General features: G+C 39.7%; 2 protein-coding genes and 1 long non-coding RNA gene across 4 annotated transcripts in view; 1 reads left to right on the top strand and 2 right to left on the bottom strand.

Moving 5' to 3' along the window:
- Positions 1–4,939: 4,939 nt before the first annotated feature.
- On the bottom strand, positions 4,940–5,881 carry LOC140116506 (olfactory receptor 5G9-like). Its single transcript, XM_072133021.1, has one exon. The coding sequence runs from the start codon at positions 5,879–5,881 to the stop codon at positions 4,940–4,942; it is 942 nt and encodes a 313-aa protein (XP_071989122.1).
- A 3,703-nt stretch (positions 5,882–9,584) lies between these two features.
- LOC140116505 (uncharacterized) lies at positions 9,585–11,727 on the top strand. Its single transcript, XR_011852781.1, has 2 exons — positions 9,585–9,670; positions 11,306–11,727. It is a non-coding gene; the product is annotated as an uncharacterized lncRNA (long non-coding RNA).
- Positions 11,728–17,703: 5,976 nt separating this feature from the next.
- The window catches only part of LOC140117728 (E3 ubiquitin-protein ligase TRIM39-like), an 18,006-nt gene continuing 11,247 nt past the window's right edge, over positions 17,704–24,462 (bottom strand). For both annotated transcript variants that reach the window (XM_072134727.1, XM_072134726.1), the window contains exons 6-7: positions 19,091–19,155; positions 17,704–18,993 (exon numbers count right to left, since the gene is read on the bottom strand). In XM_072134727.1, coding sequence (XP_071990828.1) covers positions 18,473–18,993; positions 19,091–19,155 — 586 coding nt within the window. In that variant the 3' untranslated portion in view covers positions 17,704–18,472. The remainder of the gene's footprint in view (positions 18,994–19,090; positions 19,156–24,462) is intronic.

Below are 24,462 nucleotides of genomic sequence, written 5' to 3'. Positions count from 1 at the left end.
GAAGGGAATATACACATTTCTCACATCCGCACTCTAGCTGGTCACGCATAAACTATATATTGTTATCAGACAGTGTATGCCCACAATTGCTATCATCAGAAATTGGTGACATGGCATGTCCGATTATGCCCTGGTACAAGCCAACCTACACAGAGTACACCCCAAGGGCACTGACATACTCTGGCTTCCAGCATTTATAAAGAAAAGAGTCAAGAAACAATATGAGAAAGCTAGTGAGGCACTATGAAAGACATACACAACATACACAACGGCAGAGTTCTACAACGCCCTGAAAAAACCCAGTACTGACATTGCACTTCAACGCAATACTATACCACAGCACGCTTATATTAAACTAATCCCAAAAGAAGGAAATGATCCACTGGAACCGGGGTCATATCGCCCAATAACTTTGTTTGACCAAGATATTAAACTATTATCAAAAATAATGGTGTATAGGCTAGCACATTGCATGCCAGGTCTAGTGGGAGAATCCCAATTAGGTTTCATAAAGCTGTTACTTACATCAGGAAGGTACTGACAGTGTTAGATAGAGTAAATATCAGCCCACAGGAGGGAGAACAACCAGCTTTTCTGGCACTGGATGCCGAGAAAGCATTTGACAAAGTCAGGTGGGTATGTCTAGCACTAGACAGGTTCTGCAACTTCGGAAAATTCCGCAATCTGCTACCAGGTACCGCTCGCGTACATACACCAGGTTTTGTATCTTCCCTATTTGAACTATAAAAGGGAATGCAACAGGGATGCCCTCTCTCGCCGCTGCTATTCGACCTAGTGCTAGAACCCTTAGCCAGATCCTTAGAGGACTCTGATTAATTTGAGGGCAACGCGGTTAGAGAGAAAAGAGTGAAAATCGCCCTGTTTGCGGATGACTTAATGACATCTCTCACTTTGGTACATTTGCGGAATTCCACATAAACGCAGGCAAAAGTGAGGTGTTCAACCTTCTCAACAGGCAAGATAGCCTTAAAAGAATCTATTCTGCTCATCAAAGTGGTGCCCGCATCATACCAAGAGATACGCATAGGTCACACACCCAACTCCATCTACACACTGAATTACCCGCCCCTGATAAGCAACATGCAAGAGGAACTCTCTCGCTGGCATCAACTTCCCCTCACAGTGATGGGTAGGTGCCATCTAATAAAAATGATCACATTCCCCAACCTGCTACAACCCTTACAGACCATACCAGTGCTCCGGAAGTACAAAGATGTGGGGAAACTGATGAAAGCATTCCACCACTTCATTTGGTGAGGCAAGAGACCTCGGATTGCTGATGCTAGTATCAGTATACATTTATCTACATTAAACCTCATCAACCATTTCTGCCCACTCCTCAAGCTCCCACAAATCCCTCTGTAATGCTAAACTATCGACCTCAGTATTTATTACATTACACAGCTTAGTATCATCTGCAAATATTGAAACTTGACTGTGTAAACCCACTACAAGGTCATTAATAAAAATATTAAAAAGAAGTGGCCCCAATACTGACCCCTGTGGCACTCCACTGGTAACGTCTATCCAATCTGAGAATGTGCCATTAATGACGACCCTCTGTTTTCTATCACTAAGCCAATTACTTACCCAAATACACAGATTTTCCCCTATTCCCAGCAGTCTCATTTTATATACCAACATTTTATGCGGCACGGTGTCATATGCCTTTGAAAAGTCCAGATATACAACATCCGCAGCGTCCCCCAGATCCAGTCTTGAACTTACCTCCTTGTAGAAACCAATCAGATTAGACTGACAGGACCGATCTCTCATTAACCCATGCTGATGCTGGGTTATAAGGTTGTGCACAGTGAGATACTCCAGTATAGAATCTAACAAACCCCTCAAATATTTTCCCCACCACAGAAGTTAGACTCACGGGTCTGTAGTTTCCAGGATCGCTTTTTGATCCTTTTTTGTATATTGGTACCACATTTGCTATGCGCCAGTCCTGTGGAACATAACCAGTCCTCAGTGAATCTTCAAATATTAAAAATAACAGTCTGTCTATCACGGTACATAGTTCATGCAGAACCCGGGGGTGTATGCCATCTGGCCCAGGTGATTTATCTATCTTAGTGGTTGCGAGGCGGCGCCGTACCTCTTCCTGGGTTAAACTGTTGGCATTCCAAAGAGAATTTACATTATTCCTCATTTTGTCTTCCACCAGGGGATTTTCCTGGGTAAAGACAGTTGAGAAGGCGACATTCAGTAGATTGGCCCTTTCCTCATCTCCTTCCACCATGACCCCCATGTTGTTTCTAAGGGGGCCCACACTCTCTGTTTTTAGTTTCTTATCATTTATATACTTAAATAATTTTTGATTATTTTTGCTCTCCCTGGCAATATTTCTTTCAGTCTCTATTTTCGCGGCCTTTATCTGCTAAGCAAGGAGGAGGGGTGTGTGAACTTCCCTAACATTAGAGGCTACAACTTAACTAGCCTTCTAAGACATATCATAACAAACCAGTTATTCCAACACTGAATTAGAGAGGGCTCTGGCGGTGCCACATGCACCTTATGCACACTAGCTAATCAAAGTGGCTTCCTATATTGAAACAGTCCTTTTCCGTGACACACTGGTGACATGGAAGGAGGTGAGGAAGCTGCACAGTCTCCCCTTTCCCACTATACATTCCCACAGGGACTTCAAGCCTGGCGCATAAAGCAGGCTATTCCTCTCGTGGAAGGTGAATGGGATTAGGAAGATACAAGACATGCTGCAGAGACAGAGCCACCCTGGCTCACGGAGCAGGAACTCCAAAACAAATACTCACTAACGGGGTGTGTGACCTTCACTTATTACCTGATTTACAATTTCATAAAGACTAGGGTTACAGATATCTAGGCCTTAGAGACTTCCCTTACCTCACTTCTGTGCACAGCACCAAGCAACTGATGCATATCAATATTATATTGCGACTTAAAACAACAAATACTGAAAAATACCTCAGTACAAGTGGGGAGAAGATGGGTATGCAGATTTGCCAACCGGGAGTTGGCAGAGAGCTTACTGGGAGGATGGAAACAAGGAAGTGTGTAATTAGCGAACAATGGCGGGAAACATACTTCAGAATACTCCGCCATGCATATTACAGTTTTGACCTGCCAAAAACATCCTGTAGACCAGACAGGATTACGGAATGCTCCAAGTGCTCAACCCCTAACACTGATCTGTGGCATGGGCTATGGACATGTGACCACATTCAGGTATTTTGGGAGAAGGTCAGAGATCATATATCTACACATTGGATAGTAAACCTACACTTAGACCCTCTTGATTTTCTATGATGTGGAGAACAAGGAAACACAGGGGGATATACAATCAGACAACATGCCTTCCTCTTGGTGGCTAAGCGCAGCATAATGAAACATTGGATACATCCCCCAACATCAACTATATCAGAAGTAACAACACAGGCTGGACAGAATAGAAATGTTAGGACACAAAGAAAAAACAAAACAAAAGTTTTTTTCCCATAAACTGAGAAAATTCATTATGATGTATATGTCTAGGGCAGAAATTGTGGAAGTGGTCACCCCATTCCGCCTTACACAGTGGCCTTAACCCCGATATAGAGTTCCACTTAAAGCTATGATCCTACTCTACCCCATACATGTCACGTTAGACATAATGGAAACGATACTGGATGCAACCACAGACTGAGCTCATGATACACTTGCACAACTATAGAAATGTTTGTAATGAGTCATATCAAAGTGGTGACCATTCCCGTGAACCATGCATAGCACTTTTTTGTTTTGTGTTTCTGATTTTGTTTTGAAAATAAAATAAAATGTTGTTTCAAAAAGTAAACATTATTTTATATAAATTGGAAGACCAGCATATTTTTACCACATATATTTACACAATCATTACATATATGCACTGCATACATGCACAGGCACAAAAACATTCTTATAACATGTAGTCATACACATGAATGCTCACAAGCATGTAGCTCATCAGCTTTTTACCACTGGCATCTTCATGGTCAGTGAAATATTGGTCCAGTTGGCTGTAGGGGTAAGTCACTGTAAACCCAACTGCCCACAATCGCATAATCGCACAGAGGTGTATAAGGGAATAATCAGAGCCGTGGGATACTATCGTCTCGTGCATCTCTGTGTCATCTTATGACCATAGAAGCTTTCCATGGCCAGAAAGCAAGCAGAGATAGAGAAAACTATGAGCAAATGATGCAGAAAGTATATTGGAAAATAATATAACTTTTTATTACGCAAACCCAAACTATCAATTATTTGCTGAAAGTGGACAAACTCTTTTACAGTTTGGATATTTACTTTTGTGAATATAATTCAGTTCATACATGATGATCCAAAGTAATATTGATGGCCAAATTTCACATAAAATGGTTTCTGGAATAGGACATTTATTTTTATACTTACACTGAACCTTATATATTATTTTATTTCAGATTAGAAATTTCTACAACTGACTTGTGCAGTAAATCACAGGTATCTGCACTATTTGATTGAAAAGTTAATAAGTAATGTAATGTTTTTAAAAGCAAAAATTATTAAAAATCAGATCAAACAATTATAGCAGTATCATCTTTCTCTGTTTTATTACAACAAAAATATATTTAAATTGAAAAAAAAATCTTAAAAGAAATCTACCACCAGGATAAAGGATTGTAAACCAAGCACACTAACATACTGGTGCGTGTCCCCATGTGTCAGGATCTGCTCTTCTTTTAGCTTCTTAGCTGTTTTAACAAAAATGAGCCTGAGGGGCTCCAGGCTCCATTGGCATCTAAGGAGCCCCTCAGACTTATTTGCATAATTTTTCAAAACAAGAAAGCTTAGAAGCTAAAAGAAGAGAGATCCTGCCAGAGTTGGCACACAGTTTACAATCCTTTAAAGCTAAACTGGGCTCTACACATGATCCTTTTTATTTGCCTTTACAGCAATATTTAGCCCTAATTTTCTTTAAGGCTTGTGCTACTTCATTGTTTCTCAGGCTATAAATTAATGGGTTAAGCATTGGTATAATGACGCTGTAGAACACTGAGGCAACTCTGTCCTGGCTCATGGAATACACAGAAGAAGGTCTTAAGTACATAAAGAGAATGGTGCTGTAAAATATGGTGACAGCCGAGAAGTGAGAAGCACAGGTGGAAAACGCTTTCTTTCTTCCTTCTGCTGAGCGAATCCTAAGTATGCTGGATATAATGTAGGTGTAGGAGACTATGATGGTGGTGAGGGAGCTTGTTTCTGCAAAACCTCCAAATATGAACATCAATATTTCATTCATGGTGGTCTTGGTGCAAGACAGCTTCAGAAGAGGAGGAACATCGCAGTAGAAATGGTCAATCTTGTTGGTCCTACAGAATGGTAGCCGGAAGGTAGTGATGGTGTGTAGGGTAGCGTTCAGGTAGCCTAGAGTATATGCACCAGCCACAAGTTGTACACAAATCTTTTTACTCATTACAACTGAATATAGAAGTGGGTTACATATTGCCACATAGCGATCATAGGCCATAATGCCCAACAAGAAGCATTCAGTGGTCACCGAAGCAGCAAAGAAGTACATCTGTACAGCACATTCTTTGTAACCAATAGTTTTTGCCTTTGACATAAAATTCACCAATGTTTTGGGTGTGATAATAGTGGCATAGCACAGATCTAGGAATGACAGATTGTTGAGGAAAAAATACATGGGAGTGTGTAGTCGAGAATCTGTCCTGATGGCCACAATGATGCCTAGGTTACCGGTCAGAGTGACAATATAGAAGATAAAGAACAAGACAAAGAGTATTACCTCAAGTTTAGGGTTATCGGTCAGTCCAAGAAGAATAAATTCCGTAAAATGTGTTTGATTCCAGTTTGCCATGTAAAATATTTCTACAAAGAACAGTGAAATGTTTACATTTTTGAGTTAGTATTTTTCTCTTTAAAAAAACGGTATAAAACCAAAAATACACATGCAACCCCTTTAATGGAAAAATGAGCCTTTTGAAAATAATGTATGATATTTCACAAATAAGAAAAACTTAAGTCATCTAATAACTTTACAGACCGTGTTCTTTTAATTACTTTCTGTTTTCTACTGAAATAAAATGTAGATTGCCAGATTTGTCCTCATGCACCCGACTGTATATAGGGACATAAGCTAGCCACACAAATTGCTGCAAATTCACAGCCCTAATAGAACCCTGTTGTGCATGGGTGCACGGTGCGGTGAGCACACCTTGTCTTATTGCACTGTGTCCGTGATAGGTGGACTTGTCGTGAAATATAGAGCAGGTCCTAACCTTGCCTTTGGGATGGCCCAGCCTCACAGCTTCTATGGTGATCGGAGGGGTAAGCAGCTCTTAACTGTTCCATCCTCACCTGGTCGAAATAGGTCGAAAACTTTCCAGTTTTGGGCACGTTGCTTTAAAGTGATGGTGGTCATGTTAGTCTTTGTTAGCTATCCTGCATGTGATGACCTCAATCGTCAATCAACCTGACTGTATTATCCCATCAAATTTTACAGTTGGCACAATGCATTCAGGCGAGTAAGTTTATCCTGACGTGCCCGGGACGAAGTTCTATAAGGTTTGCATGCAGCTGTTCAATCATGGAAACCCAACCCATGAAGTTCGCAGTGGGGCACAATTTTCCTTTGCAGTTGGTGACCCACTCTGTAGCTCTATGTGGTTTGCACTTTGTGGCTGCGTTACTGCGGCTTCTAAATGCTTCCATTATTTTTCCTAAATACAACTTACAATGGATTGTAGAATATTTAGGAGGGCAGAAATGTCTTTTTCTTTGGTGATATTCCATTATAGTACCACAATAGAATCCTGTGAGCTCTGTACAATAAGCCACAGAGCTGGAGTTTTACACATGAAGATACACCTGAAATTAACTATTAAGATGAACCTTTAGTTGATATTGTGGTATGTCATGTTCAGTCATAATAAATATCAGAACACTATATCACTATAGTCTTTTTACAGATTAACAGATTACCTGCATTATCTTGTTTGTCCACCAGCACCAACATGCTTCATAGTGGGGATGGCGTGATCAGGGTGATGTGCAGTGTTAGTTTTTTCTCTACACATAATGTATGGCTCTACACATAGCGTATATTTTAGTCTCATCTGACCAGAGCACCTACTTCTATTTTCCTGCTGTGTCTCCCAGATGACTTTTTGCAGCCTGCAAAAGGGACTTTTTATAGATGGCTTTTATTGTTGTCACTCTTCCATACAGCCCTTATTTTTGTAGTACAGATTTTTGTAGTACATGACTAATAATTGACCTCAGTACAGATTCTCTGCACATTGGCTACTTCTCTGTTTAGTGCTCTCCTTGTCTGAGCTGTCAGATTAGGTGGACAATCATGTCTCACTAGGTTAGAAGTTGTGCCATACTCCATCCATTTACAGATGATAGCTTGAACAGACTTCCATGGGTTGTCCAGAGCTTGAGCTTGGTTTTCTTCTTGTTTTCCATAATGCTATTTGTTCACAAATGTTATCTAACAAACTGTTACATACTTCAACAGGCTAGACAGCAGAAGATATACGGCTAGATGAAGAGCAGGTGTGTGCAAAACAATCCGTCACTGTAATTGTGCACTTGCTGTACACCTCCCTGTGATTGGTGATTGACGCAGATTTTTTGTCTTTTTTTTCTATGTTTAAAATGCACCACAAAAAAGATGGTGAACTCTGTCGGACCTGAGCGGGGAAGCGACACATTCATGATTTCAGCCGCACAATCTTAGTGAATCACCGACGCTGCATTATAGACGGACAATGCACTTTCAGTGAACTCCAGTGACCGGGTAAGTAAATGTGCCCCATTGTGTTATCCTATCTATAATGTTTAATGGAGGGTTCTAGTTAACAATTGTCACATGAAATGATCACGCAGCACCCACCTGATAATTATTTAGCTCCACAAAGAAACGCTGATTTATGGTTGTAGATATATCAAATCTGAGCCCTTTGAGGCCCATTTTCCCCAAGGTTTTCAGATCCCAGTGTGAGTCCTTTGTTTTTAAAGCTATTTATATTTCTAAATATTGAGAATTTATCATGTACATTGTATGATATAAATAAAACCAAATATTCAATTGTATAGTTGCACATTAAGTGTTGTTGGGTACTGCAGATTAGGGATCCTACCCCATTATATGTCATTGCAAATAAAGGCAGTATTTTTTTCCTGCCAAGGTTCGTGATGCAGCCTTTGTCAAACACCATAGTTGAGAGAGTGGAAGAATAGCAAGATGGCTGTAGGTTGCCTACACTAAAGTGCTTTTCCTACTAGATACAGAGATACCATTCCATAGGTGGTAGGCAACCTACTGCCATCTTGCTACTCTTATATTCTCTTATCTCAGTTATGGTGTTTAACAAAGGCTGCTGTGACGCCCCGGTCGAATAAATACTACCTTTATTTGCGATTTTGGATTCTTTGATTGCTAAATAAAACCAAACATTGAAACCTATTTTGATTTTCTAATGTACAGGCGGTCCCCTACTTAAGAACACCTGACTTACATACGGACCTGTGGATGTTGGTAATTACTGTACTTTAGCCTTAGGCTACAATAAGCAGCTATAACAGTTATCACAGGTGTCTGTAATGAAGCTTTATTGTTAATCCTGATTCTTATGACAACCCAACATTTTTAAAATCCAATTGTCACAGAGACCAAAGTCTACACATGTTTATTGACATCTATGGGAGTTTTCTAGACATGCTCTGTAATGCAGACCGCAGAGGTAACTGAGCAGGGAGTGGGAGTAGATAAGCTACAAACGGGACGCAAAAAAGGGACAGTTTGTTTTAATGAAATAATTTGGAGCATTCAGGACCTTCTGGACATAACAATCAGAATATTTTGGATATGCCAGAGAGGGGCACTGGGTTGGCTGGGTTTGTGCATGTTCACGTAAATGCCATCCCTGCTTTGGCATCACTTCCCATAGCTAATGTCACAACCACTTCGGGAAAAAGCTGAGAGGATATTACAGATGGCCTCATATATATCTATTAGCCCCATATCTCAGGGTAGGAAGAAGCCAGAAGAATGATACAGATATAGTTGGGACAGTTGCCAAAGTCTCTCTCCAGCTGTGATAAAACTATTTTTTGTCAAGTAACTTTACAGTTACACTCTAAGGGTCTTTTGGAGCCTTGGGTAAACCTTCTGGATCTTGCCTAAAAACAGTGCTTAGACCTTCAGAACCTGAGTGACATAACCTGGGTGCTGTTGGGTCTTTGTTGAGTGGGGCAGTGATTAAGGATTTGCTTTTAATAGTTTATGTCCCTCTGGGATAGTAAAGAATTTTTCCTTGATTAATTTTCTGATGTTTTGTCTTCTCCTATCCATTAATCCAGTCACATTGGGGCAGATTTATCAAGCACTTGCATGCTCTGTGGCAGTGCTTGATTTTGGTCACGGCCCCAGCCTCTTTAAATGTCTGGCAAGGTGGACTTGCTACTTTGCCCGTTGCGTAGTATTGCGCTATAGCCTGCTTCTGGCACAGACCCGTGCTCAGGGCACACCGACTCCATGACCTGGCACCATGCCTCCTCACTGGTCTGAGAGGGTCTCTCTGTATGTGGCCGCATACTTGATATGGTTATTATATCTCAGGCTGTAGGTACTATTGATGTATGTATTTCATGTTATATTATCCTTTGTTTACACTATTCAATCTCCGCGGCAATCAATATACCTTATAATTTATTATGCTACCATTTGGCATTACTTTCCTACATAAATAGGGCACACACCTTTTAATTGGATGTTCCCGGTCTTTGCTGTTCTATAAATGCTTTTTGTATCTAGACTAATAAAGTTTATTTTTTGAACTTAGAAAGTGCATATTTTTCTTCTTTTTGTTCAAGTTTTGGCATAATAGACATAAAAATTAGTAACCAAAAGTAAACATCAACACATTGGGGGAGATACATCAACTTGTCTCTGCCAGAATTCTGGTGTAATTTTCACCTGAAATACAGAGCGCCACATTATGAGTTTTAAAAATTTTTGGACACCTTTTGACTCATCCTAAAAAGGGAGTGGCACCAGAAAGTTTATTTGGTGCGCAGCAAAATTCTGGTGTAAACTAGACTACTAATCACTGACTAATAGGTAGTCTAAGGTCTGACTCCACAGTCTAAGCCTTAATTTTTTGGTCTAGTTTTTGCAGCGCAAATAAATCCATATGTTTCCCGTATATTACCCTATGCCTCAGCAAGCAAGCCATATCCGCAAAAAACGTAGACTTCTATGGAGAGACCATATTGCAAAAACGTAAAAAAAAACAGGACACAGTTTCTATTTTTAATGTTGCAGTCTAAAGGCCAGTTCATGGTGCAGTGAGAAATGGGGTAATCATACAAATATTTGCATTTTCATTAGAATTAATGGGGCTGTTTTTTAGACACAAAAAAACCTTGCGGTGGCTGTTTTGCATGTGGAAAAATGGTTGTGCAAATGAGACCTAACACTGCACCAGATAAATAATTCATCATGATTTATCTGGTGCAGAATACAACTGTGGAGTCGGACTCTGCACTAATGTATTCACTGATAGTTTTAATAAATCTCCATATTCCTACATCCAAAAATTGTATATTGTAGAAAATGAAAGCCAAAAGGAGATTCAACATCTATCAATGAAAGCTACAGTTATTCCTGCAAATAATCACACCTTAGAGGCTTAGACAGCTCCTTCATGGAAGTATAAAGGTTACTGGTGACAGAATATGGGAAATAAATGAGGCCAAGTTCACAATACCGTTCCTTACTTCCGTTAAAAAAGTACAGAGCGGAAGTTTAACAGAGATTTAACGTTTTAAATCAATTAACAATTAAAAATCCCATTGACATCAATGTAAATTTTATGTAATCTGTTATGTTCAGTTTAGGCAGGGATCCGTTATCCATAGGTTATTTGGATAGAAAATGGCGGAGGCTGCTGTACTTTTACTCCGTTTGAAGAGAATGCATGAATAACAGATACCTGCCAAACTAACCATAACAGAGAACATAACATTTATATTGATGTCAATGGGATTTTTCAAGTGTTAAAGCTTTGTTAAAGCTCCGTTCTTTACTTTTTTTAATGGAGGAATGGTAATGTAAAATGAGCATAAAAGGTATAAATGGACATAAACTGTATATTTGGTAAAAGCGATTGCACAGACTCAAAAATTAAGGGGATAGGGAAATGCATTTTTCAATACATATACTGTAATTATTTTTTTTTGTTGCTAATTTTCCCTCTTAACCCAATTACAGGTGGAAACCAGTCTCTTAACAGGCACTGCAGATGTGATGTTGTTCTAATAGCCAGTAGCCACCTGGAATCAGATCACATGACTGAAGAATGAAATGCTGTAGCCACTAACTAACTATTGAGAAACGTCCCTGCAAATTTATACAGACATTGAAGACATTAAGTATGCAGAAGCATACACAAGACAGCAATGTCCATATCAGATGATGCATTTGTTTAGGTTTACTTCATCAATGTGCTGTAACGATTGCACTGTAATTACAACATATTTCTTAACAGTAATATTAATAGCAATACACAGTGGAATCTGTGAATGCTATAGAGCATGTAACAAGACCATGTGATCCCAGGAGATCCGAGGTTTCTAATGCTCTCATGTAATTAAAAATAAATGCCCTGAGCTTTATTGCTCATAACAGAGAGATATTAATGTCTGGAGATATTATCTGGTGTTGATCATTAAAAGTGACAAATTGAGAGCTGCGGGTTTAATTACATCGAAAGGAATCATCAGAAATATTGCATTGTAAATATCACTCCAGGGTATGGGGCTTGGCTTGGGGACATTATTATTTTAGATTAACCAGTGTAAAACCAAACTATTTACTCTAGTAATTAGGTACATTCAGTCTAGAATACAGTAATGCCATAGACTAGTAACTGGTTCTAATACAGTTACAGGCGGTCCCCTACTTAAGAACACTCGACTTACATACGACCCATAGTTACAAACGGACCTCTGGATGTTGGTAATTTATTGTACTTTAGTCTTAGGCTACAATAAACAGCTGTAACAGATATCACAGGTATCTGCAATGAAGCTTTAGTGTTAATATTGATTCTTATGACAACCCAACATTTTTAAAATCCAATTGTCACAGAGACCAAAAAAGTTCTGTCTGGGATCAATGATAAAATATACAGTTCCGACTTACATACAAACTCAACTTAAGAACAAACCTACAGACCCTATCTTGTATGTAACCCGGGGACTGCCTGTATTTGTAAAAGTTTTTTATGAGATATTAGAGCCAATGCTTTTTTAATATATTGGCGATCTCCTTGAACTTATCATTATATCTAGTGATAAAATTGAGGATATATTTTTCATTCTTTTTTATACATTTTTCATTTTTTGACAAACATTCTTGTTTGGTAAGACCTACAGTTTTGTGGTAGGCTTGTTTTAGGATACGGGACGGATAGCCCTTTTCCAAGAAACGGCTTTTTAGGACTGTTGCTTGTTCCTTAAAAACAGGTCTGTACAATTCTTTCTAACCCTTTTATATTGACTGAAGGGGATGTTATCCCTCCATTTTTTGAAATGGACACTACCGTAATTGAGATAACTATTGGTGTCCACCTTTTTAAATGTGTGGATGTGGAGATGGAACCAATGTTAGAACATAATCTTAAATCTAAGAACGTAATAGATGTTTCTTGGTATTCTGTTGTAAATGAGATCCCCCAATCATTATTGTTAAGATATTTCGCAAAAGATTCCGCCTCTGCTTGTGTGCCTGTCCATATTAGGAACAGGTCATCAATGTACCTTCTATAGAAGTGAATCAAGTCTCTATACGGATGGTTGGACTGTATGTACTGTGCTTCAAATTTGCCCATAAACAAATTGGCATAAGCGAGTGCTAGTCGTGTGCCCATGACAATGCCACATTTTTGATGGTATATTGCTGTGCCTTATGTAGAATAGTTGTTCTCAAGTACTACAGGCGGTCCCCTACTTAAGGACACTCGACTTACAGACAACCCATAGTTACAGACAGACCCCTCTGACCTCTGGTGGAGCTTTCTGAATGCTTTACTATAGTCCCAGGCTGCACTGATCAGCTGTAAAGTGTCTATAATAAAGCTTTATTGATAATCCTTGGTCCCATTACAGCAAAAAATGTTTAAACTCCAAATGTCACTGGGGCCAAAATTTTTTTTGTCTGGGTCTACAATTATAAAATATACAGTTTCGACTTACATACAAATTCAACTTAAGAACAAACCTCCAGACCCTATCTTGTACGTAACCCGGGGACTGCCTGTATTGTGAGGAAATCGACTATTATTATCTTGAAGTAAAACATCATTAACGCATTCTATACCCCTTTCATGTTGCATATTGGAGTAAAGCGCGTTCACATCTAGTGTCAAGAAGGAATATGAGGTGGGGAGATTTAGACTATTCAGATCTTTTATTAACCCCTTCCCAACTTGCGCCGTACTCCGGCATATTGCAGCAAAGGCTTACCGGTAACACCCGCAATCGGTGCTAGCAGTGATCGTGGGTGTTTTCCCGACAAGGCGCCGCCATCTTGCCGAGGATTGTCGCTCCCGTGACATCATCGGGGAGCGGCGATCTGTCACCATGAAAGCCTCCGGTCTTTCGAAGACCCGAGGCCGTCTCATTTTAACCAGCACATTTATCAGCACATTGTAATGAATGAGGAGGAAAATCCCCATATACTGCCATACTGTAGTATGGCAGTATATGATAGGATCGATGAGACAACCTTGGGTTAAATGCCCGATCAAAATATAATAACGTTTTTTCACTGTTTTACCTCGTAACAGAAAATAGCGCCCAAAGTCAAAAATGCCACTTTAAAAAAAATATTTAAAAAAATCTATAAAAAGTACTCAAAAGGTTGCGCAGTCCTAAAAACTTTAGCAATGAAAACGCCATCAAAATTCTCAAAAAATGACACCACCCAAAGTATGAAAAAGTTATTGGCGCCAGAAGATGGCAAAATTAAAAAAAAACATTTTTGTACAGAAGGTTTTAATTTTTGTAAATGTATGAAAAACCTATACAAATTCGGTATCCACGTGATCGCACCAACCCAAAGAATAAAGTAGACCTGTCATTTGAGGCGCACAGTGAAAGCTGTAAGATCCAAGCCCACAATAAAACGTTGCAAATGCTTTTTTTCACCATTTTTACTGCATTTGGAATTTTTTCCCCGTTTCCTAGTACACGGCATGGAATCTTAAATGCCGTCACTATGAAGTGCAATTTGTTACGCAAAAAATAAGCCATCACAGAGCTCTTTATGTGGAAAAATAAAAAAGTTATAGATTTTTGAAGGTAGGGAGTGAAAAATGGAAGTGAAAAAACTAAAAAGGGCCAAGTTGTAAAGGGGTTAAGGAAGCCCGATAGTTTTATGATATACGATTGTAAATATAAATCCACATAGTGAGATATATTAGTGGTGATGGAACCAATGGCCGATATAATTAGGCGACCGGGCGTTTTTTTTTCTTATTCTTGTGTATTTTCGGAAGAAAATAAAAGTAAGACATAGTAGGATACTGGATAAATAAAAATTTAGCCTCTTCTTTTGTGATGGTTTTTTGTTTCACAGCTTTATTTAGAAGTTCTTTTATATGTTTCTTTAGATTTGGTATGGGATCGGTTTTGATTTTAGTATAATAATAGGGATCTGATAATATGTGTACCGACTCGTATTCATAGTAGGAGTAAGATAAAATGACCAAAAATGTGTTCCTAATGGTCTTATTTTCTTTTTCCATGCCACATGTGCAGTAGCTCCAGCTAAAATACAAGACACAGGGCGCTAGTTAGCAATTGCATGCGTTAGTCCCCCCTGTGCGTTTGCGTTGTGTTAACAAACTCTACACTAGTGGAATGTGTGATCACACCCCAAAATATTTTTGTATTTATATTTGCCAAAGGACAAATCATTCATATAATTCCAAATATCTTTCTGTGCAGGTCTACATCCAATAGGGCCCCCTTCTTGTCCTCTATGTACCATTAATATTGCCATCAGTTTTCTGCCAAGTTAAACCTCACACATTAAATTTTAGTTAACCAAATGTAGTAACCTTTTGCAATAATTATCAAAATTATAAACCAGAATTAGTAAAATCTCTATATGTAGGAGGTGGACACCCAAGATGCTAAATTAGATTAAATTTAGCGAAATTCCCGAACCAAATCTCCTGAAGTCTGATGCATGATGTCAATCACAGAGAAAGAGGCGTTCAGAGCTCACTTCAAAGTTGATTTTCTGGATGATGTGACCACACTGGACCATGAAAGAAAAAAATGTGATGGTATTACACTACTTGACAATATAATGGTAGTGGTTTTTTAAGTCATTTGCTTATGACAAGTTTCCTTAAAGCATCCTGCCCATTAACACAACCAGCAGCCTCAACATCAAGAAAAATGTCTCATCTGATCCTTCCTCAACCTAGCAAGTCTAAAAAATTGCTTGTCCAGGCCCTCATCATCTCCCACTTGGACCACTGCAATATTCTTCTCCCAGCTATCTCTCCAATCCATCCTCAACTCTGCCCCCTCATCTGTATCCTCACTTCTCCTCTGCTAGTTTATCCACTGGTTACTTATTGTTTATTGTTACCTACTGTTTAACCCCTTATCACCGACACTAGTTTTCAGCTCTATGACCAGACTCGATTTTTCAAATCTGACATGTATAATGGATAATTGGTTATAACTTCGGAACGCTTTAACATATCCAGGTGATTTGGAGAATGTTTTCTCGTGACACATTGTACTTCATGTTAGTTGTAAATTTAAGTGATAAGTTTTGCATTTCATTCTGAAAAAAAGTGAAAAAGTTTCTAAAAATTCTTCATTTTCCAAGTTTGAAATGTTCTGCTTTCCAGGAAATAAAACTACCCAAAAAGCTTGATAATTAACATTTACGGAATGTCTTCTTTATGTTGGGATGATATTTTATGCGTCCAGTCATTTTTCTAGGATGTTATGAGGCGCAGAACTTATTTAATTACCCCACTATAGAAACTTCACCCCTCATGTATGTAAAACAACTTCTATTAAGTCTATTAACCCTTTGTGTTTTGCATGGGTTAAAACAATATGGATCTGCGATTTACAAACTTTTGAATTTTTTTGGAAAATACATTAATTTAGGCCAAAACTGACAGTTTCATAATAAATAAAATGATGAAACGCTCTGCACCGTCTAATGCACAATTTCTCCCGAGTGTACTGATACCCCATACTTGGTGGTAAACTGCTGTATTGGCGCACGGCCGAGTATAGGATCAAAGCAGCGCTATTCACAGCAGATTTGTATTGTCACATTGTACGAGCTATAACATTTTAATTTTTTTTGGTAATGCGAACATATGAGGGCTTATTATTTGCGTGGTGAGATATAATGTATAGATAATTCATTTTGGGAGTCTAAAGCTTATTCAGGAGATTTTATTAGCTATTTCAAGGGTGACAAAAACAAAATCATCAATTTTTATTTTGATTTTTAGCACTTTTTTCCATCGCTCACCATAACGTAAAAATAATATTTTATCTTTATTCTCTGGTTCACTATGATTACGGCGATACCTCATTTATATCGTTTTTCTCATCTTTGCTCAATTTTACTGAGCAAAACCAATATTGGAGAAAATCGCATTGTTTTTACGATTGACAACATTTCAGGGCCATAACTTTTGTATTTTTCTGTTGTTAGTTCTGGTTGAGGGCTTATTTTTTGCGAAAACAGTTGTTCTATTCAGTCGTATCATATTAGGGAACGTAGCTTTTTTTGATCACTTTGTGACGGTCATTTTTTGTGACGGACATTTTTTGTGACGGTGTTTGATGAAAAATTGTATATTACGGAAGTTTTTCGTTGTTTTTTTTTTTTTGTCCTTCACCGAGCGGGTTCAATATTGATTTATTGTACAGAATAATACGGACGCGGTAATACCAAATGTGTACATTTTTCATGTGTTTTTGTGTTTTATGTTGTGTAACTGGGGAGATTATGGGACTTAATTTTATTTATTTAATTATTATAAAATGATTTACTCTTTTTTTTTAACTTTCATACATTTTCCATCTTTTGGCGGATGATCGCTTGTTCAAGCCTCTACACTGCAATACACTTGTATTGCAGTGTATAGTGTAAGTATATGCTCAGTTACATACAGCCGAGTCCTGCCAGGAAGGCAGAACCCGTCGAGAAGAGGAGCTGGAAGCCTCCGGTCACTCGCCAGACCAGGGGGCAGCGGCAGGAGGGATCAGATCCCCCGGTAAGCACACGGGGGAAGGCCGATCCACGTGGGACACAGGTGCACGCCGCGATCAAGTATGAGGGGTTAAACACCCGGGATCTGAGTTTTTCCGATCCCGGGTGTTAGTGCCAGGTCTGGACTGTGATATCACAGCCCGACACCATACTGACCCGATGTCCCGAAATCTTCTTCTGACGCGGCGCCGTAGAAAGGCGTCGCGTCAGAAGAAGTACCCTTAATGACCGACGTAGATTCCCGATAGGGCGGTCATTAATGAGTTAAAATATTAACCCATTTGGCAGTCAGGAATATTGTTCAATTAAGAGACACAAGTTTGTAATACACAGACTTTTATTATAGATGATGAAAAAACAATCCCGTTATAATGTTTATAATTTGCAGACACACAAATTTTGCCATATCCACTGAATTTAAAATGAAAAAAGGTAAAAGGATAAAAAAAAAAACACAGCAAAGATAAAACAAAAAGCAGAAAGTATTTTTTAAAATCTGGAACATTGTAAACAAAAAATACAATAAAAATGTAGAATTTGTGAAAAATCATCTCCTGGCTTCAGACCATGCTCTGTTTATGATGTGAACATCAGTAAAGGGGCCAAGTGTTAAAGGTAGCCGGTGCATGGGTGGCAAAAAAGCCACAGAGTATACCTGCTCCAGGAGTTCCAATCTGCAGCTCCTGGCCAGAAGTGACTGTTGTTCTTGGAGTTCCGTCACCACCCCCTGGCACTTCTAGGAAGCAGAAGACGGAGTAGGGCAAGTATACTTTGTGTTTTTCTCTCTGCAGAATATCCAGAACACCCCTTAAAAGATACCGATGGCCTATCTTGGGTCATGACCATCAATATAAATTCTTGGACAAAACCTTTAAAAACTAATGACAACACAGTTTACAGATATGTGGTTCATATTATTGCAAGCAGTTGCTACACTGTACAGGAATTTCTGTATGGCTGTCATCAAAAATATACAGCACAGCAAGTGTTTGTGCCTTCCTATTTGTGGGAGTATATTTTAATAATGTGCACACAGATTTAGGTATGAGATGTCCCACTGATGACGCTCATGGCATATCTAGTGATTTATCATACAGATAACATCTGAAATGTTTAGTCAAGTTTAAGCTCGGTTCCTAAAGCCCCTACACAGAAAAAGGGGTACAGTTTTTCAGGCACTTTCAGAAAATTAAAAGTGAAAAGGTGTTCCTGGCTAAGAGCATTGTAAAAGGAAACACTGCCTTCATCACAGTTCAGGTAGACTCCAACTCTTTCAGGTTGCTCCTTAGGATTCAAGAGAGTATCAGGACTGGTAAAGGCGTAGTACCTATCCGAATACATGCCAAGCAGACCAATGGCCCATATTCCTCTCTGTGGTTCAATTCTAAACATTCCTTTTCTGCGTACAGACTGCCTAGCGATGCCAATGGTCCAATATATTCCACCTCCTACCTCCACTTCCCAATAATATTTCCCCAATCTGAATCCAGTTGTTGCCAAAACACATGGTTTGGAGTCAAACCTCTCTAGACATGGGGCCAAACGCAGAGGCTCTTCCTGATATTTCACACATTTATGGTTGCCGGTGACCAGGAGATTTTTGTTGACAGTTTTCAAATCCAGGGATAACGAAACTAAACAGAAAATAATTAGAATATATTTAAGAATAATATTACATCTTAGATATTTATCTGGTGTTAGGACAAGAACATAAACCTGAAATGACCATACCCTGGAATAAATGGTAAAATTCAAGTCTTCTCTCCTTAGGTTGAGGAACTTGAGGAGGAGTAGGTCTGCAAGAAAAATAAACATCACATCATACAAAAATTGGAAAAAGGAATGCTGTCAGTGGGACAAATACCTAAAAAAAAAATAAAACATTTCATAAAAACTTTAAAGCATACCTAGAGTGATGCACACAAACCTGCAACCCCTTAGGATAAGCAGCTCAGTTTATAAAAGTTTCTAATCTAGAATGAAAAAAGAAAAAGCAAGATGGCTACAATAACGTCATAACTGTAGAAAGAATTTTCTAGCTACAAAAGTCCTTACAGGGCTGAAGCACTGTTGCACAAGTTCTCCCTCTCTGTAGTGAGAGAGGGCTGTATGGAAACAATTGGGCACATTTACCAAGGGTCCTGCGGCCACACTTTCGGCGGATATTCTGACGATTTCCATTTTGCGCCGCATTTAAAAGAGGATTTTGAAGCATCTTCGCCGGCTTTCATCGACACAAATCGTGGGGGAGGGAGGTGAGGGCCAATTCGGAATAAGCGCTGGGCTTAACATGCACCGGGAAGAAGATGGTGAACTCCAACAGACCTGAGCGGGGAAGTGGCACATGCAGGATATCGGGCGCACGACCTACTTTGATCTTCATCGGACATTACGGATCGGGGATTGCGGAAGGACCGGGTAAGTAAATGTGCCCCAATATACGACTGGAGACTCGGAGGGGGCAATTATCATGCCTTGTTAACCAGTTTACTATTATACAAGGCGTGAAAGTGTGAACCCCCTCACCGACTCCTGCCCACTTTTTTGAAATGTGGGCATGGAGGGTCAGAGCGCAGCTTTACCTAAATTCTATGCCAGAATCTGGCATGGAATTCATCTGGATATATTAAGAGGCCGGAACCTCTTAATATATCCAGCATACGACTCTCCAGTGGAGGTGGCAAATTAGGGAAAAAGTCAGAAAGCTGGTGCATAAACACCCCCCCCCCCCAAAAAAAAAAGTCTAACAAATTAGTAAGCATGCACCAGACAACCTGAAAACTAAACCAAACACCACTGTTTGGTGGGTGTTTTTGCGTTTGTCCATGGGTTAACAGCCAATCATAGCCTGCTTGTGTCCAGGGACAAGGAAAGAGACAGAAGAAATAATCAAAAACTATTTTTTGCGGGTCAGACAACACATGGTTTGATGGAATCCTGGAGATGCAAACACACAAAAATACTAAGAATATAAAAGGATATCTACCACCAGGATGAAGGCTTGTAAAACAGCGACTCTTACATGTTGGTGTTTGCCTCTCCGTCAGGATCTGCTCTTTTAGATTCTTATGCCTTTGTTTTATGTAAAATAATCTTTACAAATTATGCAAATGAGGCTCAATTAAAATAGAACAGCCATTTTTGTTAAAACAAGTGCATAAGGAGAGCAGATCCTGAAAGAAGGGGATGGGGGGGGGGCATGTTAGTGTGCTTGGTTTACAATCCCTGATCCTGATGGTAGTTGTGCTTTAAGGAAATCTACCATAACCTGAGCTGGATGACTCATACTCAGTTGCGGGATGGTGCAGCGATTGATTACTTCTGCCTGTCAGGGACAACACAGTGATGACTTATTCTTGGCTTATGCTGAGAAGGGGAAGGCTGGAGCAGTGCATAATTATGGTAAGAGGAGAAACACTGGGGAAGCCACAGGAGTCTCATTATCATATGTTTATATTAGTTTTCTTGCAAATCCACTCAGTTCAGGGATTAAACAAGATATGTCTCCGCATCACTGTAGCTACAGCATTCTCAAGGTATGTTTGGTTAATAATGCATAAAAGCAAAAACCATATCTAGAATGGTAGAACGGTAGATTTGGTTTAATGGTAGATTTCCTTAAAACCATTCACAAAATTGATTTTTTGTTAAAGTAAATCCTATGCCAGGTATAGTGAGAGGGTAGAAGACATAGATCCCCCAAAAATAGCGGCAGGAGTTTAACATGGTCATATCCTAATTGCTTAACTTACCCTAGTCCCTGAGTGCAGGGGACCACGAGTCTCCACAACAGAGAGTGGCCTAAGGCGGAGAAGTTTCTTCATGGCTTCTGGAAAAGGTGTAACTGATATACTACTATGATTGTGCAATTTTAGTACAGTTCAATGGAATGGTGCATTATTGCTTGACACTTAAACCAAATGTTTTGTTTTTCTTTATTAGCCAAATATTACCATTTAGGTTTGTCATGTGACTCACGCCAGGTGGGAATGAATGAGCAGAGATTGCACTTCTCTAAATGTATTTGGTCAGGCCTTTTAATTTTATCTACGTAACAGACATAACTATGCTAAGATTAAGGCAATACAATCTAGTGGTCCTGCTAGTCACTTTCTTTTCCAGCAGTATTCATGATGACTATCTGCAAGTAACCAATTCCGCCAATCCCGGGCCTCAGTGGTGATAGGTAACCGGGAGAAGTGGGGATATTTCATTACAATTCCTGCTCTCCTCGATTGCTTTTTTTTTTATTTTTTTTTTTTAAATCCTTGACAAACCATTTAGCCCCTTGCCGCCAATGTCCTTTTCAGTTTGTGTGTTCATCCCCTTTGTGTTCATAAGAAAGTTCAACATTTACCTTTTCCAGGAGAAATTTTGAAAAGATATTCATCCCTAAAGAAAAATCTACCGTCAAAATCTATCATGGATAAATCAGGGACACTTACTCATAGATCCAGGTACCAAGACTGCAGTAATTTTATTAGATTTGTTATCCATTGCCTGCTTCCTTCTAAAATTAACAAATAAAAATATGCTAATAAGCCAGAAGGGCTTGGGGAGGGGGGAGGGGGGTGGTGGCGTGTTAGATACCAGAGTCCCACCGAGCTCTAGCTTCACAGGCAATTTCCCCCCTCCACTGTGTAAGATTACATTAGACGGAGGGAGGGGGGAGTAGTGAGGGAGACAGTCTAACTTGTGAAGCTAGAGGCCGGAGGTGCTCTGATAATGCCTCTCCAGAGTCCCTTATGACCATTAGCATAATTTTAAAAGTTGATCTTAGAAGCTAGGAGGCCATGGATAACAAATATAAAAGATTACCACAGTCACGGTGCCTGGATCTTTAAAGGGAACCTACCACCACGAATCTATCTATAAAGGTAGATCGGGTGGTAGGTGGATGTAAGGGACGTGAGGAGAGCTTTTTTTTAGAGCTAATCCTCACGTCCCCGCTAACTTTTGGGAAACTTTATTAACCTAATATGTAAATTTAGTTATGCGGCTACTGGGGCGTGGAGTAGCCGGCACGAGGCTACACAGCGCGGCTACTCCACGCCCCAGTAGCCACATTACTCCTCCTACCCTGTTGTGTCCGGCGCGTCTGCCAAGCCGGCTACTGAGCATGCGCAGTAGCTCCGACCTCGGAGCTGGGACTGCTCAGCCGGCGTTCTGCGCATGCAGAACGCCATCATATCGGACGAGGGCGCGCAGGGTAGGACACAACAGGGTAGGAGTAGTAATGTGGCTACTGGGGCGTGGAGTAGCAGCGCTGTGTAGCCTCGTGCCGGCTACTCCACGTCCCAGTAGCCGCATAACTAAATTTACATATTAGGTTTATAAAGTTTCCCAAAAGTTAGCGGGGACGTGAGGATTAGCTCTAAAAAGAGCTCTCCTCACGTCCCTTACATCCACCTACCACCCGATCTACCTTTATAGGGTAGGTTCTCTTTAAGGGGTTGTCTGGTACAGCGCCACATCTCCTGTTCAGTATGCAGCCTGGTTGGTATATATAGCTATTTTGCACGATGCACTTTATTTTGTCTTGTTTGGTTTATATGACCTCCTACCAGGTTCCATGTTATTTAGATTAGGTTTACGTTATAACCCCTCGTTTACACTTGTAATATATTATATTGATTGACTTGTGTGTTACATTGAAACCTTATGTTTACACTTGTAATGAATTGACTGACTGTGGTTTACAATGTGATTGTACAGGATTGGCGGTGTACTTCTAGTCCACCAGGGATTGATTTTATGGGTTGTTTTTATTGCAGTGATCATATGTGTATTATTATTTTGTTCAATAAAATTTTGTGTTTTCTATATTATGGTATTTATACATTTATTTTGTGTACTTTGTTGTACAAGGCCTGTATATAGGTACATATAGTTGGTGTTCATAGCAGTCCTTGCTTTCCACACATTTTCTGGATAATTGGTATTGACTCTTTAAGTAACTGTCCCAGGTTATCATGATTGATTTTGATGGTAGATTTCCTTTAAAGGGGTTGTCCAAAAATATTCATTTTTATTTATATGGCAGGGGAGGCTTTAAAAATAAAAAAAACCCTCTCCCCGCTCTTGTGGTACCGCCCATCACTGCCAGCTTCTTTTGAGATGGATATCCATTTATACATCCATTTCATGTTCAGCCACCCATGTTCTGCCCAGTGATGGCTTCTCCTTGCAGCTTCTGTCTTTCTTTTGCTTGAAGGTCATGTTTTGACTTCTGGGAAACTTTCACAGTACATTTGTGGGTGGATAGTGACAAGTTTATATTCTTTGGAGAACAGTGCTTCTTAGAGAAAACAAAACTGCAAACGAGCCTGTCAGCATTATTTTGGAAAATAGTCTAGGGGAGTTTCTGGGAGGTGCTCAAAGTATATTCACGCTAACCTATAATATTTTAGTATTTTATCACCTTTTACGCCACATGCGAGGTATATCTGTTTGCTATATAGAAGGCTTTGCACCTTAAATAAAGTGTGATTCCAGTTACGACCCCTGAGCCAAGTGTCTTCTGTTATACTCCTTCTGTCATCACCAGTACTCGCAGCCATTTTGTTTTCCCTTACAACAACCAATTTGGAGATCACCTAACAACTGAGGAAGGGTGGTTGGAGCACTACTACTTATTGCATGAGTTTCAATACCACTCGCCCGACCAATGTTCATTTAAAATGACTGCTCATCCTGGAAATCTAGGGAGGAATAGGGCCTATTCTCTAATCTGCAGTGCTGTGAGAAACGGGGCATGAACTGCTCGGTGAACATGCACAAAAGAAGTCAATGTGTGGTGTGAGCTTGACGCCGTTTGTGTGGCTACCTCATGGCACACAACCACTGTCGTGTGCTGAAGGCCTGAGGCTGTTTCACTATTCCCATAGACCAGGGGTAGGGAACCTATGGCTCAAGAGCCACATGTGGCTCTTCTGTTGGCTGCATGTGGCTCTTTAATAAAAAGTGATGGCTGCTGTGTTTGGATCATAAACACCCAGATTTCCATTTATTCATCAAGTTTGTTTGATGAATAGCAGAGGAATTGTACAACACAGAATTAAAAAAACAAGGCTCCCTAGTTCTAATTTCACAAGAAGTATTTA

This window comes from Engystomops pustulosus, chromosome 2, assembly GCF_040894005.1.
Source record: "Engystomops pustulosus chromosome 2, aEngPut4.maternal, whole genome shotgun sequence".
Classification (NCBI taxonomy): Eukaryota; Metazoa; Chordata; class Amphibia; order Anura; family Leptodactylidae; genus Engystomops; species Engystomops pustulosus.
Note: the sequence above shows the minus strand (reverse complement) of the source record. Positions and strands in the feature narration are given on the sequence as shown.

What these genes read in the sequence shown, in the direction of transcription:
- LOC140116506 (XM_072133021.1), bottom strand. Translation starts at nt 5,881, where the DNA reads ATGGCAAACTGGAATCAAACACATTTTACGGAATTTATTCTTCTTGGA.